This window comes from Centroberyx gerrardi, chromosome 3 (assembly GCF_048128805.1).
Source record: "Centroberyx gerrardi isolate f3 chromosome 3, fCenGer3.hap1.cur.20231027, whole genome shotgun sequence".
In the NCBI taxonomy this organism is placed as follows: Eukaryota; Metazoa; Chordata; class Actinopteri; order Beryciformes; family Berycidae; genus Centroberyx; species Centroberyx gerrardi.
In genome coordinates this window covers 1,393,859-1,409,609 of record NC_135999.1, presented here as the reverse complement: position 1 = coordinate 1,409,609, position 15,751 = coordinate 1,393,859, and the positions used below count along the sequence as shown (strand labels likewise).

General features: G+C 45.4%; 1 protein-coding gene across 1 annotated transcript in view; it reads right to left on the bottom strand.

Moving 5' to 3' along the window:
• sos1 (son of sevenless homolog 1 (Drosophila)) overlaps nucleotides 1-10,046 on the bottom strand; it is a 40,885-nt gene extending 30,839 nt beyond the window's left edge. The window contains exons 1-3 of the mRNA XM_078282681.1: nucleotides 9,094-10,046; nucleotides 4,433-4,558; nucleotides 100-231 (exon numbers count right to left, since the gene is read on the bottom strand). Coding sequence (XP_078138807.1) covers nucleotides 100-231; nucleotides 4,433-4,558; nucleotides 9,094-9,180 — 345 coding nt within the window. The 5' untranslated portion in view covers nucleotides 9,181-10,046. The remainder of the gene's footprint in view (nucleotides 1-99; nucleotides 232-4,432; nucleotides 4,559-9,093) is intronic.
• Between the last annotated feature and the right edge of the window lie 5,705 nt (nucleotides 10,047-15,751).

Sequence of the window (15,751 nt, the reverse complement as noted above, 5' to 3'; positions counted from 1 at the left end):
GGGGTGGAAAAGCCTCTGAAACATTTAGACCATGATGGAACACTAAAACTCTCCGCTGACAGCAGGGTTTGTTTGTTTTGTGTCTGTGTGTGTCCGGACCTTGAGCAGCGGGTGGATCTTGTCGACGGGCAGAGCCAGCGGGTTCCTCCTCTTCCTCTTCTCGATGGCCGCCTGGGCGTCGGCAATCGCCCACTTATCGATGGGGTGAGGGAAACTCTTCTGCACACGCTCCTTCAGGGAGGGAGGGGGGGAGAGGAAGAAGAGGAAGAGGAGGAGGAAGGGGAGGAGGTTAGGATGAAAACACTCCAGTCACCTGACCAACACTCTGCCTGTCTGTGGCTGGGAAGTTAAAGCGGCCGTATCCTTACTGCAGAAACCAATTTCAGCAGGTTGTCATGAGAAAAAAGACACGTTTGCAGAAGAAACGCACAGCAGCCGCCACCATGTGACCGTCTCATTGGTCTGAAATATCACATGACTGGTTGTGCTGTCTTGAGGCAAAGCTTCTCCTGTCCTCTGCCGGTTCACTGCCTTTGTCTACATGTTTCTTCAGCTCTAGAGTACGGTGGCTGACGGGTGGAACCGCACCGCAAGGCCCAAAGCAACGCGCTGCAACTTCAGGAACGATGCAAAGTCAACAACCCAAAGCAAATCCAACAACAGAAACGTGCTGCAGAAGAAGAAAAGCACTGCAGAAGAAGAAACGCGCTGCAGAAGAAGAAACGCGCTGCAGAATGCCAAAGCAAATACCAGGAAGTAAAAGACACTCAGCACTCGCTTTGTTGCATGTGTTTTTCAATTTGCAGCGTGTTTCCTGTTGGTGTGTTTTCGGTTGGATTCGCTTTAGATTTTCGTACGTGTTTTTGAATTTGCATAGTTTCTGAAATTGCAGCGTGTTTCTCTTAATGCTGTTTCTCTTAATGCTGTTTCTCTTAATGCTGTTTCTCTTAATGCTGTTTCTCTTAATGCTGTTTCTCTTAATGCTGTTTCTCTTAATGCTGTTTCTCTTAATGCTGTTGCTTTGGGCCTTGTGGTGCGTTTGGACCTGTTGGCCACCGTACCAGAGAGAGAAACTGCTTCTAAATCCTCGCTCTCCTATCCTGCTTGCAGACTGAATCTCGTCCCTCCGCTCTTTAGATTTTGTCGAGCGAGAGTCTGGAGTTTCCCTCGTCAGCGGCTTGTTCTCGCGCCGAGAAACAATCGAGCCAATCAGAGCCTTTGTGGGCGGGACTAAAGTTTGAACCGTTCGTGCGACGGTTTTCCATCATAATGTTTGTTGAAATCACCTCCTTAACCAACAGATTCTCTTTGCAAAGACAATATTTCTGTCAAAAATGTTGGTAAAGTTGGTAAATATGGCCAGCATCATGTGACTGAAATAATGTCAGAGTGGCCGGAAACGTCAGTCACTAGTGATTGGCTCAGATACGTCGGTCACTAGTGATTGGTTTAGATACGTCGGTCACTAGTGATTGGCTCAGATACGTCGGTCACTAGTGATTGGCTCAGATACGTCGGTCACTAGTGATTGGTTTAGATACGTCGGTCACTAGTGATCGGTTCAGATACGTCGGTCACTAGTGATTGGCTCAGATACGTCAGTCACTAGTGATCGGCTCAGATACGTCAGTCACTAGTGATTGGTTCAGACACGTCAGTCACTAGTGATCGGTTCAGATACGTCAGTCACTAGTGATCGGCTCAGATACGTCAGTCACTAGTGATCGGCTCAGATACGTCAGTCACTAGTGATTGGTTCAGATACGTCAGTCACTAGTGATCGGCTCAGATACGTCAGTCATTAGTGATCGGCTCAGATACGTCAGTCACTAGTGACTGGCTCAGATACATCAGTCACTAGTGATTGGTTCAGACATGTCAGTCACTAGTGACTGGCTCAGATACATCAGTCACTAGTGATTGGTTCAGACATGTCAGTCACTAGTGACTGGCTCAGATACATCAGTCACTAGTGATTGGTTCGGGGAAAATCAACCCCCCCACACAGAAAACGGCTAACAAGGAGGAAATCTCAGCTGAATAACGGAGTGGAACCAGATGGACGTTCAGTCTGAAGATCAGGCTGTCACTCTCCCTCAGCCTGCTGCTCTTTCTTCGTTTTGGTTGCCGCTATTTCTGGTTTCCCTCGGTTACGGCCGCCTCTTTAGTGTAAATACAATAACACAAGTCCGGTCAGGAGTGCAATAAGCGAACAAAACAAAGCCGCAGTGAGTAAACACACATTTGTATGTGGCACCGCATTCAAGTTTGAATTTGTGTTTCTATTTCGGTCAAGTTTGACTTTGTTGTTTGTATACGGCCTCCTTTACTGCAGTCTGCAGTCTCCAGTTCTCCCCTACACATTCAGTCAGCCTCTGTCTGGAAACTGACTCGCACACGGCGACACGAGCAGAAACAAGGCCGACTTTGGGTTGATTTCCCCTTTAGAGCCACAGGTCGGGGGTCAAGGCCGGTTCCAGTCACCACACACTGACACAACACACACACAACCTGAGCCTGAGGAGCACTGAGGGGTCGAAGGTCACCACCACGGGTCACAGGGAGAGATTCAGGCTTTGTCCACACTAATGCGGATGAATCTGAAAACGCCACAAACGTCCACACCAGAGTTTTCACTGGCGTTTTCCAAAAGTCTCCACCTGTCCACACTGAACCCACAGAAACGCTGAATTTCTCCCATGGTCCTGAGCAGGACACTTGGTTCTTGGTTCTGGACGCTTTCCGCCATTTCCGCCATTTTTAAAAGCTTGTTGTTTACAGAGCGACCGTGAAGAACGAAGTCCGTCAGCAAGTGAAGTTTCAGAAAAAATGCCTGAATCAAAAAGTGAAAAAGTTGTCATGGCAGAGTTCTTCTTCTCTACTTCTCTCCAGACACGGCGGTGGGAAACGGCGACTCGGTGTGGACGGAAGGACAAAACGGAGAAATAAAGATGCGTTTTCAGATGCATCGGTACTCGTGTGGACTAGGCCCCGGAGTGGTGAGTATGGAGGGAGGAGAGCATGGTAGGAATACCGGCAGACTGAGGTATTTTACCATGAAACACACAGACAGCACCTCTCATCGCACCGCAGCATCCATCAGCTTGGAAACAGAAAGCAACAGGTCAAAGGTCACAGGTCAGCTGCTGCCTCACATGCATTTACACTTCAGATTCTACATGTCTGAAAGCAACACTGCACAGTATCCCACAGATTCAACAACAGATCCTGCTTTAAGACAACAAAGCATCCTGGGTCCTTGGTTTACACTAATTATTTAAAAGTAAAAGTAGATCCGGTCTCCCCAACAGGAACTATCTCTCCTAAATGGTATCCCTCCGCTGTGTTCTCTGTTTGGTGAGATTCTGTTCTGAAGCGTCGGACCAACAGTCAGCTGGACTCACAGCAGCAGGATCTGTTGTTGAATCTGTTCACCGACGTGTTCAATGTCAGTTTCCATTCAAATGAATGGGAAGAAACAAACTGGTCCAGCTGCATCTGGTCTGGGTGAGGAGATTATATTCTGCTTTTATAATAAATAACTCCACGTTGAAGCTAAGAGGAACATGAGCTCAGAGCTGTAGCCTCGTTCTGTTGGACTCGGGTCTTTAGTTGATGATGTGACCAAATGTCTCCTAATCAATCAATAATCACCGTTCGATCAGCTGTTATTGATTTGATTCATATTCCAATTAATATCGGTTCATGCTGCTTTACCTGTTTTTAGACTTGAAGTTACACAACTTAGTTTGTATTAGACTTTGATATTTTTGCCTTTGCTTTTATTGTAAATATTTTGCTTGAATATTGTTACTTTACATTAGTATTTCTATGTTTACCATCCCCTTTTTTCCCTCTTGTCTTTAATATTTTATTTTTACTAGCTGTTTGATGCTGTGCTCGAGATCTGCAAGTATTTCATTAAAGTGTTTGTACTGAGTAAAGACTCTGCATGACAAATAAACTTCAATTTGAACTTCCTGCATCTTGATCTTTATTCTCTTTTTATGCATTTTAATTCTTTATTTATTCTCTCTTATACGCTTTATTATCTCTTTTTATTTGTTTCTTATCCTGTAGCCTGATCGAACACAATACCTTGTGTAAAGCACTTTGAATTGCCTTGTGTATGAAATGTGCTTTATAAATAAACTCTCCTTGCCTTGTAAGCCTTTTGCACATCGTCACTGTCGGGTGAAACCTCGTGTCTCCCAAACATCAACTATTCAGAACTAAGAAAATCAGCCTTGTTTTCAGATTGAGGGTCTGAGATGGTTTTATAAGGCAGTATTTCCTGAAGTTAAGACATGAAAACAACCAAAGTTAGGAGGTTTTCACACGACAACAGCGATATACAGAGTGCAGTTCCCTCTGTGTGTGTGTCTGTGAGTGTGTGTGTGTGAGTGTGTGTGTGAGAGTGTGTGTGTGTTACCTCCACGTCCTGCACGCTGCGTGGCTGGGCCTGACACAGCATGCTGAGCAGCAGGAGGATCAGCTCCTCGATGTACTGCAGCGCGTCCTGCTGGGACACCAGGTTAGGATGCACCTGCTTCAGTACCTGCACACACACACACACACACACACACACACACACACACACACACACACACACACACACACACGTTCAGGTAAATTATATAGTTGGTGTCAGTGTGATTCTCCTCCAGTTCTTCTTCTCTGATCTGAACCAGAGAGGAAAAGTTCACTTTGTTGTATTTCTGTATTTGTTTCGTTCAGCTTCAGACGGACCAATCACAAGCCAGCCAGGGCTCAAAAATAAAAGTCACATGATTCACAAGCAGCTTGCTGATTGGACAGAGTGTGAACCTGTCATCCTGCAGGTTAGAGACTAGACTTCCTGTCACTTTATCTGACATGAAGGACTTGTCTGTCTCTTCTTCTGTGGTGTTCACACCAGTTCAGAACACATGAAGCTGAATATGAGCATCAGTCCAGACTTCATTTTGTTCTGCTAGGCTTTCCGTCTCCTTCTACCCATAATCCCTTGGGCAACAACAATAATAATAATAAAGTGAATTTCCGTGTGCGGCACCACACTGCCAGCGGTTCTCTACATCACTGGTTCTCAACCTTTTTCATATCAAGGACTCTACTTTAGTCCACATCAGAGCCACAGACCCCCATTTGATGAGATTTTGTCTCTCGGACCCAAATCTGAGAATATTATTATTATTAGATGTGATTTTGTCCAGAACTCCACTTCTGTCTGTGTTGCAGGTAGAGAGATAACAGAGAAACTGATCAGAACATCATTCTTCTACATTCTCTGACTGTTCACTTCTTGTAAATGAAATAACGATGAAGTTTAACAGTTGATCAGTTTGCTGTGGACCCCCTGGAACCCCCTCAAGGACCCCCGGTGGTCCTCGGACCCCACGTCGAGAACCACTGCTCTACATTAATGATGAAACTGACAGTTGATGAAAGGGTCTTTAGTGGAGTGAAGTGTGACTCAGACAGTCGTGTTGTCCTGCAGTGACAGACAGCGCCCCATCAGGCCGCTCAGTCCCACCAGGTTTACCCAAACCAGACCAGAGGAGTCTAGGACCAGCTGCTTGTCTGGATAGAGGAGTGGTGTGTGTGTGTCTCTCTCTCTCTCTCCGTTTCTCTCTCTCTGTCTCTCTCTCCCTGTCTCTCTCTCTCTTCCTCTCTGTCTCTCTCTTTCTATCCCCCTCTCTCTCTCTGTCTCCGTCTCTCTCTTCCTATTCCTCTCTCTCTCTCCCTGTCTCTCGCTCTCTCTTCCTCTCTCTCTCTCTTTCTATTCCTCTCTCTCTCTCTGCCTCTCTCTTTCTATTCCTCTCTCTCTCTCCCTGTCTCTCTCTTTCTATTCCCCTCTCTCTCTCCCTGTCTCTCTCTCTCTCTTCCTCTCTGTCTCTCTCTTTCTATCCCCCTCTCTCTGTCTCTCTCTTCCTATTCCTCTCTCTCTGTCTCTCTCTCTCTTCCTCTGTCTCTCTCTTTCTATCCCCCTCTCTCTGTCTCTCTCTTCCTATTCCTCTCTCTCTGTCTCTCTCTCTCTTCCTCTGTCTCTCTCTTTCTATTCCCCTCTCTCTCTCTCTCTCTCTGTCTCTCTCTTCCTCTCTCTCTCTTTCTATTCCCCTCTCTCTCTCTGTCTCTCTCTTTCTATTCCTCTCTCTCTCTCCCTGTCTCTCTCTCTTCCTCTGTCTCTCTTTCTATTCCTCTCTCTCTCTTCCTCTGTCTCTCTCTCTCTCTCCCTCTGTCTCTCTCTTCCTCTCTGTCTCTCTCTCTCTCTCTCTTCCTCTGTCTCTCTCTCTCTCTTCCTCTGTCTCTCTCTCTCTCTTCCTCTGTCTCTCTCTTTCTATTCCCCTCTCTCTCTCCCTGTCTCTCTCTCTCTCTCTCTCTCTCTTCCTCTCTCTCTCTCTCTTCCTCTCTCTCTCTCTATTCCTCTCTCTCTGTCAGGTGAAAAACTCAAAGCGACTGTTGAATTTTGTCCCAGAGCAGCTCCTGTAGCTGCAGCTGCTGAACTCTCATTACTACCAGAGTCTGCTGGACCGGAGCCAGACTGGATGGGAACGAAGCCGTGGAAAGAGCTACCCAGCATGCACCGCTGCCCGGTGGCGTCCCAGAGCCCGCTGGAAACCGCCGCTCTGCTGCCACCGAGTGGAGCTGAGCCGGTACTGCAGCAGCAGACAGGACTCTGATCCGAACTGACTGATGGGATACAGAACTCACTATAATCAGGGTTCGGGCGTTTTACCAAATCTGAATCCAATATTGAATCTGATTATCGAATCTGAATCCTTTCCATTCCCTTATCGAATCCTTTTTTACATCATTTGTTGAAAAGGGAACAAAGAAAATGTAATAAACACTCGTTAACTTTTACGTGACGCTTTTTCTTCACGCTTGTCGACAGAACCGAGCCACAAATATTGCAGTTCAGCGTGTGTCAATCCACCATCGTAACAGGCCGGGGACGCAAGCATATGACATCATCAGGGAGGGACGGGGGGATTCTGTAAGAGGATTCGTTCGAATTGGAGATTTACGAATCCGGGTGTTTTGCTATCTTGGAACCGGTTCCAAAACAGAACCCAACTATAATCCGTCATTTTAAACAGCATGTGTACTGTGCTGCCTTCTGGTTTTAACACTGTGCTGTCAGCGAGCTGCTCACCCTGACCGCCTGTTTACCACAACACACTGCACTGCACAAGCTGTGTGTGTGTGTGTGTGTGTGTGTGTGTGTGTGTGTGTGTGAGAGAGAGAGAGCGTTACACCTGCATACAGGTGAGTGTTGTGCGACCACACAGACCAGGATGGGTTTGTTTCTCCAATAACAAACCGACTTCACTGAACTGAAGCCTGCAGTCATTCCTACCAGCTGATCTCTCTCTCTCTCTCTTTGTCTCTCTCCCTCTCTCTGTTGTTGTCTCTCTCACCCTCTCTCTCTCTTCCTGACTCACCAGAAAAAACCTGCTGAGTCAATATTGATGGGCTTTCACCCAAGACTGTTACGTGTCAAAATGCAGTGCTGACTTTCTCAGAAGTCTCCATGTGCAATTTTACATTTACAGTAACAGCTGTATCTTGGCTGGGAGGGGCGGGTGTGTGTGTGTGTGTGTGTGTGTGTGTGTGTGTGTGTGTGTAGGCCGCTCGCTGCATGTTGCAGCACGACAACAGTCAGCAACAGTCGGCTGGTGGCTGCTTCTCTGTGTGAAGCATCATCGTTAACCCTTCATGTTCCCAGCGCCATCATGTCTCACTGGAGCTGGGCCATATGGGTGAAACCAGTATCACCATAATCATAGGGATTTATTCTGATGTTGACATATATCACGATATGGCTCATGTATGCAAAATCACATGAAATAATCACATGTTCATCTCATTGAGCTGAATGGTAATGTCAAACAAAACTGACATTGTCAAATAATAGCCTACGTCTATTCCTTAAAATGTTTCACAACTCATTTTGTCAGAGTTTTGAAATAAAATGTGCTTATTCTCATCAGTCCAGACTTGTGTGTCATGATTTCCCCAAAATCACCAGATCATCATCACATGATTCACTCAAACACCATGAACCAGAACGCTGAATTAAGTCTCACTGGAGGAGCAGGTTCTGTTCAGCTCCTGTTTCTGTGGATTAGAAAGTCATGATGTCCGGCTGTCAATGTGACATCGTCCGCCACCCCACACACACACACACACACACACACACACACAGCTGTCAATCACACACTGGACGGGACATGTGGGACAGAGATTTGACTGGCAGGACAGTGAAGTCCTGAGGTCACGTTCACATGTTCGTCACACAGCTGAGGAGAGCAGGAGCGGTCCAACCTGTGACCTTTCACCTTTTGTTTGCCGCGAGATGATGTATGAGATAGGAAAAACGCATATTTCTACTATACACATTTATTATCATGTGTTTTTTTCTTCTTTTTTTTGTGAAATACTGAATGTTCTCAGCCTCTCTGCCTCCGACGATGGTGAATCAAATGAAACTGAACAGGGAAAATCATTCTGTGGTTGAACTCTGCAGCGTGTGACGGGGTCAGGAGGAGGCGTCGCTTCGTTTTAAGGGTCACGAGCCAAACAGGTTGAGAACCACTGCTTCAGACTGAGGCTTCAGACTGAGGCTTCAGACTTCAGACTGAGGCTTCAGGCTGAGGCTTCAGGCTTCAGACTGAGGCTTCAAGCTTCAGGCTTCAGACTGATTAGCTAACAGCCAGCCAGCAGGACGAGCAGCAGCCCACAGAGACTCTTACAGACAGAACATGGATGGAGTGACAATCTGCATCCTGGACCAACCAGCCACACTGGCTGGTTCCTCCTCTCTGGTGTTTATCAGTGGAAACCATTTTCATTTCATTCTCTCATAAGCCTGTAATCCTCCTTCATGTCTGTCTCCACCTCAGCACTGACCGCTGCATGTGATCACAGGATGAAACTGCTGCTGCTGAAGCTGCAGGACGCCATTTCTAACCACGGTGACTGTTGTGTTCAGACTGTGTGTGTGTGTGTGTGTGTGTGTGAGTGTGTGAGAGAGAGAGAGAGAGAGGGAGATGCGTGCTGTCCTGTGTGTGTGTGTGTGTGTGTGTGTACCTTGTGGAGGGAGGGGACCAGCAGGCCTCGCCATTTCGGTGCGTTCTCCTCGTTGAAGAAGTCGTACTGCAGCTGCGCCGCCTGCATGGCTGCTACCGGGACTGAGAGCCACAGCAGGACGGTTCTCGGTTTTACATTAAGCCGTCAGCGGCTCCCCGACTCTAGCATGGACGGTGAAATATTCTGTGCCAGCGGCTGCCTCAGAATATCCACCAGAGATAGGCCGTTCCTCCAGAACAGCTGGTGTCAATGCGACCATCGCATCGGCAGCTAACGTTAGCTAGCGTTAACGTTCCATCCAGATGTTTTGGACAGCTAGCTCGCAGCTAACCTTCCTGCTAGCCGTCTCCAGCTGCAGACAGCCGCTGTTAGCACGCAGGCAGGGTGTTTTCTCACCGGGCTGAGAGCATGGTTACCGCTAACTATTTCACAATAAGAAGCTGGAGACTTGCCGCGGCAGGTCCAGGGGTTTCCCCGGAGCTAGCGCTGCTGAGCTGGCTTGTTGATCTGGTTAGCTTGCCAATTAGCACGTAGCCTGACTAGCTAATTTTAGCTGGAGCTAGTAATTGCCGATCGATCCATAAGAAGACGGTTGATTGTAGTAAACTGACAGTCTCTCTGCACTAACAGATGTCAGTTAGCCGTCGGTTCTCCTGTACGGACTGACACTGTGGATGGAGGTCTGGTCAGTTGGTGTTTGAAGCAGCGGTGTGTCGGTCCGGGTCAGTCATCCTCTGCTCTGCCCGCTCCGCTGCACAATCAACCATTTTACCAGGCTGGCTCTCCGGGAGGGCGGCTAGCTAACCCCGCGGCTCCATTACTTTGACTTTAATCCTACAAACGGTCTCCTGTCCGCTCCGTCTCCCCGTCAGGAACAGGCTGGACCAGGTTCCGCCGCGGCCGTCCACAGAAACACAGTTAATGGCCGGTCAGAGGAATATTTGTCGGGTTGTTGTGACTCCAGTGCGGTTGTAGAGCAGCTGGGCATGCGCAGTGGGAAGCTCCTGACGTACATGGGCTCCTTCTGCGTGAGCGGAGCGTGTTTGCGCATGTGCAGATGTGCTAACAGTCTACGTAGGCTGACAGCAGCGTCAGAGAAGGAAATACTACCGTTCCACATGATGAGAGATCAGGCTGCGAGTACAATGCAGCTGAACAAGCGTGTTGAAGGCAGGAGACTGGGCTACACACACACACGCACACACACACACACACGCACACACACACACACACACACACGTACAAACACAGACACACACACACTCACTATAATTGATGTAGTGTCAAATGATAACCCCTAGGAGGAGATCATTGTAAGAAAAACAACCACAAATATGGACAAAATCAAATATATTTTCAGAAAATCATTAATCTCTGTCTTCATCAGGGTTTGAACCTGATGGCTCAAGTTCAGGGCAAAAAAAAATCCCGTGATCCCAAGATTAAAAACCTAGAAACCTGCCTGTCTCAGGGTGTGTGTGCATCCATCAGAACCTCCTGAACCCTGCAGAACAAAACCTGTTGGTGATATTTTACATTTCAAACTGCAGATCAGATTATACTGTTTCCACTATGTTATTTAAATTAGGTATTTTTCAATTTCTTTTCCTAGATTTAAACATGAGCACCACTGAGCATTTAACCTGGACGACAGCAATACACTGAAGCTAGCAGTCTGCTGAAGCAGGAGGAGGAGGAGTGTGTTATGTTTATTACAAAGTACATTTATTTTAGGTAAGTTGTACTTGAATACATATTTACTGGAGATTAATGGTTTCCTTGAAACTCTTACAGAAAACACAAAACAATTAGGCTTATAATCAGTTTTCAATTAAAAGGCGTTAGCCTACATGTAGACCTATCATTTCACCATCAATAAACCATCAACACATTAATGCAGAGACATTAGTATAATCAGGGTAATCAGCCTCTACTCTGCATCCTCCATAGTTTCTCCACCTGGTGGATCTGGAGGGAAATCTGCTGGATCGCTTTACGGCACAAAACAGGAAGAGGTTCTTCTTCTGTTCTTCCAGAGCAAACGGAGCTAAAGCTGAAAGAGTTTCTGGCAGCAGATGGTGGAAGGAGGGAAAGGAAGATGGAGAAATCACTTCCAACATGTTGATCCTCTTCAGGGAGGGGGAGGGGGGGCAGGAAGCAACGGGGCTGATGGGAAATGTAGTCTTAATGTGGAGAAACACTAGAACTAACAATACTGCTGGAGGGAAAGAGAGGAGACCAATCAGCTCCAACATGGACTCACTGGTTTAGTCATTAGACCAAGGAAGTGTGTTTAATTCGGTCCGTCTGGAGGCAGCCAATCATGTGATGGGAGGAGAACATCTGATAAACCTGCTGAAACCTGCTGTCTGTTCTGCTTGAAACCACCAGGTGGCGCTGTGGCTACATTTGAGAAATACTGTAAATTACATGTAGAAATCAATAACATTTATAATGATCGCACCAGCTGAAACGTTGCTGGAAGTACTATTTGTGTAATTTCCATGAAATCACACTGACTGCACTCTTAAAGAGGAAGTGTCATTTTCAACACATTGCTGCTGTCGTGGGAAAACCTCCTAACTACAGTTTATGGTCTTTATTTTCCTGTTAAGCTTCAGCTGAAAGTTTCCCTGCTGCTCTGTGGGCTGAAAACGACCAGCCTCAGTCTGATGAAGCTCTTTAAACCTGCTGGATAAACTCTAAGTCACATGGTGCTCAAGCTGAAAACCAGCGGCTGGTTTTCTTAGTTCCTGACAAGTTTACACTGTGGAGATACGAGGTTTCACCTGACAGTGAAATGTGAGTGACAATGTGAGTAAAAACTAGACAGATATGTTGAAAATGACAAATCCTTTATAATTAAATTTAATTAATAATCCTTTAATATTGACCATGTGCTTGTGTTAATGTGTAAGATCTAATTAGGTGAAACTTTACTGACCCTGTGGGGAAACAGGGTCGTTGCCGTGGCAAATATTAACAGGATACAAAGAAAAAGAGAATACAAACAAGATTAGAGAAATTGGGGAATGTGTCGAAAGCAAATTAAGTAGGAACATATGAATGAAAGGTAAAAATACAATATAGAGTACAAGAATAGTGAGAAATTACAAAAATTTCAAGATATATGCAATATGCACAAAAGAGAGAGAATATTGGAAAATGGAGTAAACAAATAAATATGATATGATGAATTATTGAGAAGAGAATCACTCTGATGTCATTTATATTCTTTATTTACAGCTGAACATCAGGATGCCAACAGGAGACTGGAGGTCAGAGTACAGCTAGAAACTCTGCAGCCTCCAACAGGGGCGTCAGAGGGTACCAGGGGTATCAGAGGGTATCAGGGGGTATCAGAGGGTATCGGAGGGTATCAGAGGGTACCAGGGGGTATCGGAGGGTATCAAGGGGTATCAGAGGGTATCAGAGCATATCAGAGGGTATCAAGGGGTATCAGGGGGTACCAGATGGTATCAGGGGATATCAGAGGGTATCAGGGGGTATCAGAGGGTATCAGGGGGTATCAGAGGGTATCGGAGGGTATCAGAGGGTACCAGGGGGTATCGGAGGGTATCAAGGGGTATCAGAGGGTATCAGAGCATATCAGAGGGTATCAAGGGGTATCAGGGGGTACCAGATGGTATCAGGGGATATCAGAGGGTATCAGGGGGTATCAGAGGGTATCAGGGGGCATGGAGGGTATCAAAGCATATCAGAGGGTATCAGGGGGTATCAGACGGTATCAGGGGGTATCAGAGGGTATCAGAGGAGATCAGGGGGCACAGAGGGTATCAGAGGGTATCAGGGGGTATCAGGGGGCATCAGAGGGTATCAGGGGGCATGAAGAGTATCAGAGGGTATCAGGGGGCATCAGAGGGTATCAGAGGATATCAGGGAGCATCAGAGGGTATCAGAGGTTATCAGGGGGCATCAGAGGGTATCAGGGGGTATCAGGGGGCATCAGAGGGTATCAGGGGGTATCAGAGGGTATCAGAGGATATCAGGGAGCATCAGAGGGTATCAGGGAGCATCAGAGGGTATCAGAGGGTATCAGGGAGCATCAGAGGGTATCAGGGAGCATCAGAGGGTATCAGAGGGTATCAGGGAGCATCAGAGGGTATCAGAGGGTATCAGGGAGCATCAGAGGGTATCAGGGAGCATCAGAGGGTATCAGAGGGTATCAGGGAGCATCAGAGGGTATCAGAGGGTATCAGGAAGCATCAGAGGGTATCAGAGGGTATCGGGGTATGGAGGTGGCATCCAGCCTGCTGCAGGCTACAGACTGAGCAGAATACGACTGAAGTGTTTTTCTGAATCGAAGCTAAACTCCTGAATTCAGTGAACATTCAAAGCACCAAGCAGCACTCAACTCATAACATGTCAACTTCACAGCTGGTTCACCTGGGAATACCTGGACTCACGAGACGTTTCATCATCCTGCAACAGACAAACTGTACCAGCCAACCAGATGTTAGAACAGAGCAGGACTTCAGATGATGGTTGGTTACCTTGCTGCAGTCTGGTGATCGTTTCCCAGCTTGTGTATTTCAGGGTAAACGGGGTCAGATAGTTGCTGATATCTATTGTTTCTTCTCGTTGTGACGGAGTGTTTCATCAGTACAGGACTCCAGGCTTCTGGGCCAGATGTGCTGTCGTAAATGTTCTCCAAACGTACATGATGTGCCTCAGGATGTGATTACGCCGCTTCAGCTTGTTGGTTACATTTCAGTGTGGACATCAGTCGCTGGCTCAGCTAGCAGGCCTATGGCTGAATGCATTTACAAACAGACTTTTTGCTCTTTAAATTGAAACAAACAAGTACTCCTACATAACACTGGTTTGATTCAGTCACAATATTCTCTTATCCGGGTAAAAAACACTGTATCATTTTATATACACAACTGTGTCTGATAGCTGAGTCTGTGTGGTTTCTGATTGGACGGCCTCTCTGATCCAAACCCACAGAACAGAGATCATCTGAAACACTGACATGATTGGATACTGAAATATGATGTCATACTGGTCAACCGTTTTCAAAATGTGACGCTGGCAAATGCAGCACACACTTAACACTGGTGAAAAAATACATGACACCCCAACTCATCTCTGTTGCTGATGTTTTCGTTTGCTGTGAGTTCTTTTGTTTCCTTTTTGGGAGGTGAAATTTACATGAAAAAACAACTTGTCATCCTGTAAGTCCTAATTTAGATATAACATGACATGACATGAAATAACATGACATGACATGACATGACATGACATGAAATAACCTGACATGACATGACATGACATGAAATAACATGACATGACATGACATGACATGACATGACATGAAATAACATGACATGACATGACATGACATGACATGAAATAACCTGACATGACATGACATGACATGAAATAACATGACATGACATGACATGACATGAAATAACATGACATGAAATAACATGACATGACATGACATGAAATAACATGACATGAAATAACATGACATGACATGACATGAAATAACATGACATGACATGACATGAAATAACATGACATGAAATAACATGACATGACATGACATGAAATAACATGACATGACATGACATGACATGAAATAACATGACATGAAATAACATGACATGACATGACATGAAATAACATGACATGACATGACATGACATGAAATAACATGACATGACATGACATGAAATAACATGACATGAAATAACATGACATGACATGACATGAAATAACATGACATGACATGACATGAAATAACATGACATGACATGAAATAACATGACATGACATGAAATAACATGACATGAAATAACATGACATGAAATAACATGACATGACATGACATGACATGAAATAACATGACATGACATGACATGACATGAAATAACATGACATGACATGACATGACATGACATGAAATAACATGACATGACATGACATGAAATAACATGAAATAACATGACATGACATGAAATAACATGACATAACATAACATAACATAACATGACATGACATGACATAGCATGACATGACATGAAATAACATGACATGACATGAAATAACATGAAATAACATGACATGACATGACATGACATGACATGAAATAACATGACATGAAATAACATGACATGACATGACATGACATGACATAACATAACATAACATGACATAACATAACATGACATGAAATAACATGACATAACATAACATAACATAACATAACATGACATAACATGACATGAAATAACATGACATAACATAACATAACATGACATGACATGACATGACATGACATAGCATGACATGACATGAAATAACATAACATGACATGACATAGCATGACATGAAATTTGTGATATGAATTTGTTTTTGTTTTTTTGTGCTTAAAAATGTTAAAATGTCTGCTGAGGAGGGAAATCAGGCTGCAGGCCGACTGCTCTACTTCTCTGTTAGGACTTACAGGATAATCTGATATTTCTATTCAAAATGGATCAAACCACCAGAACTGGGGGGGGGGGGTCACATATGATGAGGTTCAAAAATGTCATCTGACATGGAAGAAGAGTTTGTGGGTCTGAAGTGTTCGCTACAGAATATTAATGTTGTGCTGCTTGTTCGCCTTACTGGACTGTTCTGAAGT